This window comes from Lottia gigantea, assembly GCF_000327385.1.
Source record: "Lottia gigantea unplaced genomic scaffold LOTGIsca_1, whole genome shotgun sequence".
Taxonomy (NCBI): Eukaryota; Metazoa; Mollusca; class Gastropoda; family Lottiidae; genus Lottia; species Lottia gigantea.
In genome coordinates, this window is record NW_008706746.1 from 7,522,145 (window position 1) to 7,525,573 (window position 3,429).

At 34.2% G+C, this 3,429-nt stretch overlaps 1 protein-coding gene across 1 annotated transcript; it reads left to right on the plus strand.

The window, feature by feature from the left end:
* Window positions 1-981: 981 nt before the first annotated feature.
* LOTGIDRAFT_102775 (hypothetical protein) lies at window positions 982-1,523 on the plus strand (the record flags this gene model as incomplete). The annotated part of the gene is made up of 2 exons (XM_009045885.1): window positions 982-1,103; window positions 1,373-1,523. Coding segments are annotated over 2 exons (273 nt in total), but the record flags the coding sequence as incomplete, so codon positions are not given.
* Between the last annotated feature and the right edge of the window lie 1,906 nt (window positions 1,524-3,429).

A 3,429-nucleotide genomic window follows, 5' to 3' on the forward strand; every position in this document is an offset into this window, starting at 1 on the left:
ATATTCATATCAGAAGTATTCAAAATTGATCTTGTTCAGAAGGATTCTATTTTTTTTTTTTTTCAAGTCTTCTGGATAATATTTTGTATTAATATTCTTTATAGGCGTATCAAAATCAAGGCAAAGACCAAAGAAAAGGTTTGATTTCGCCCATCTTGCCCAGTCAGTTCTTGCTGATATTGAAGACAAAAAACGAGAAAAAAGAGCACATGAAAACGAGGCTCGAGTTTATAGTCACATGATCACCAATCTACCAATCAGGTACGTTAACTTTCATATTTTACATTACGACAAAAACTACAAGGAAAACAAAATTGTCAAAATTTAGAATTTAAAAGTTACGCATGACGAAATTTGTATTACCTCTATACAAATCAATTGTATCCATTTATAAAAATAAAATAATGGCGTAATCATGATGTGAAAATCAAAACCTCCTGAATTTCCATTTTTCTCAAAAAAAATTTCCGAAATAAATATTTAAAACTTTCCCCTGTAAATTGGTGCGTACTGTCACTAGTATAAAACAAATGTTTTGTTTTCAGTTATACGACATTTAACCCTTGCTATCCAGTGTCAGAGCAATGCCCTGTTCCAATTCTTAAGAAAAACAGAAGATGTGGGTCGAGGTAAGACAATGATTTTATTTCATAAGTATCTGATGCTATTTATAAACATGTACATCACGATCACAACAGCCGAAATTGGTAACCTTCTAGATTCTAAAAGTATAAATTTGTTTGGAGCCAACTGAGATCCATGGTTGTGGTTGTTTTCCCTTTCTCAAATTAAGTGAACACAAAACAGAAAAATTGGACGCAAATATCCCTTAAATACAAATAATATTCATTTCAGTGTTCAATCCGCTCAATCTTTCCCTGCATGAGAATATCGAAAGAAGTTTTCAATATCTATGTAGACTATCAATAATGTTATTTATTCGACAGAATCAAGAAAGAATTTATCTGTAAATACTGTGGAAGACATTTTACCAAGTCATACAACCTACTGATACATGAACGAACACATACTGATGAAAGACCCTATTCCTGTGATGTTTGTAATAAAGCTTTTAGAAGACAAGATCATCTCAGAGATCATAAGTAAGTGACTCGATAAATGCTCGATTATTAGGAGTATAGGCGCCATCTAAGTATTCCCTGTGCCTTCATTTGAAGTATCTGTAAACATTTTCAAATTATGTCGGGCGTTCAGTTCGTCAACTTAAAAAGACAAGTCCCATTTTAATCACGAAAAGTGGCTTGTAACGTAACAATAATTCAGTTATGTTTTATATTATTTTCCTGGGCGATTTCATGAAATGAACAAGGATTTTAAGTTCAATTTTAATGTATGCTTGTTGTATTTCCAGATATATCCACTCAAAAGAAAAACCATTCAAATGTTTAGAATGTGGTAAAGGATTTTGTCAGTCTAGAACTTTGGCAGTTCACAAAGCCTTGCATTTACAGGTACGTTTATACCACTTTTCTTTTTTGGCGTTAACAGAATTCAATGTTTAGCTTTCGTGCGTCAGATTTGGTCGCAGAGTGACATCAAGGGTTTTGACTATTAATCATGTCTACAATCCTTTCAGTACCAAGATTTCTATGCCAATTATTATTAGTATTTTGTGTTTTGTTTCTAGGCATCAGCAACATCCGTTTCCAAGTCACTATCAAAACCACCAGTTTCCATAAAACAAGAGAAACATACTTCATCAGGGTATAAAAACATTTAAAGACTTTGGTTTATCCTAAATTTAGATAACTACATAGTGCTTATAATGAAAAAATTCAAACTTTATTTGAGCGACGTTTCGAGGTCCATAAGAATTTTTTTTATTATATCCAACATCTTTACTAAATGCCATTCAAAGATTACATAGTGCTTCTTAGTGGCGTTGACGCAGGGGATGATTGTGACTTAGGGTATAGGGGTTGTGTTCCATCTGTGTCCAGGCTTCCCACACTGCTACTTGAATCATTGCGGGAAGAAGAACCAGAAATCAGAAGTTATTCTGCGGCGAGAATCACTTACATTAAATTTGAAACTAACTTTTGTCTAATGTGCCTGAAATGAAACTTTAATTGCCAAGAGTAAACGTATCATGTAGCGTCGTATAATGTAAATTCTAGAAACTTTATGGAGGTTACATGGACTGGTAGAAAATATCTAACTACTTAGAGCAGTAAAGATGCAATGACACATTGCAGTAAAAATTGTACATTGAAGGGATTGCTTTAAGGATTCGAGGTTATCGAGTATGGTTACAGCTTCTGTTTGCAAAATTCCTATTCACTGTTTCTACAGTTCCAAGAACTGCGGTTGTAAACGTTCCCAGATTGTATTGTTAACAGTATTAAATACTTGATGTTCTCTTCGTGTATCGAATCAATACATGGTCCATTTCAATCGGTTGTGAATTTATACAATATCTACAATATTAAGTAAGGTATATTTGTTGTTTGTTTGTACGATATTGTTTATTGTTGTTTGTACGATATTGTCGATGTAGAAAGTGCTGTATTTATTATATCTTTTTAGAAACAATAAAACATTTAACTGTATGATGAAGTCTGTTTGTAAAAAACAAATACCCTCAGACCTTGAATCGTAGGCTTGCCCCTTTACGAATCTAAACCCCGATAATTATCCCTCAGTCTTCCCCAAGTTCCAGGGGCTTGGTGCAACCACCACTCCCAATATGAAATGTATAAAGCATTTTCATATAATATTCTTTTCTGAAACGTTTGACCCGTCTTCAATAATGTTTTCAACTCTTTCAAAGCTGTTTGGTGTTGCTTGCTTACTGATATATATGTATTTCTTTCCCCTTACATTGGGTTCAATCAGTGCGACTTAACCCGTCTGTTGGTTAAAGCAAGATTTAGATCTATATATATAACAAGTGGGGGATTAGTGGTACATCAACCATCTTGAATTTCCAAACAGTAATGGAAATCACCTTGACAGGTTAAGAGTCAGCAAACCCTTAAATCATACACTTATATTCTGTTATGATATACCTCGTAGCCCGATTCACAGCCGCATCGACAGAGTAGAAGATTGGTTCGTACGTCACACCTTAATGCTGTAGCTAATTCGAATTGTTCGCGTGGCATGCCCTGATGCCATGAACAAGATTTTGACGTCATGAAAAAAGCCTTTACGTTAGTATTATTGTTAACAATAGGTTTAGTTGTAGAAATCCAGAATTTGAATTTTGATTATAAAATTGACACAGACACAGAAAGCTCCAATAGAGATCAAATCAAGTCGATCTACTTACACAAGTGTCTATAAGTTGGTCAAGGTTGGCATTATAGGTCTACATTTGAAAGGCAGGTCATGCTTAATCTGTATGCCTATCTGGCTTTCTGACACCCTTATCGAGGAGCCAACATGTTTTACATTTCTCACATCATC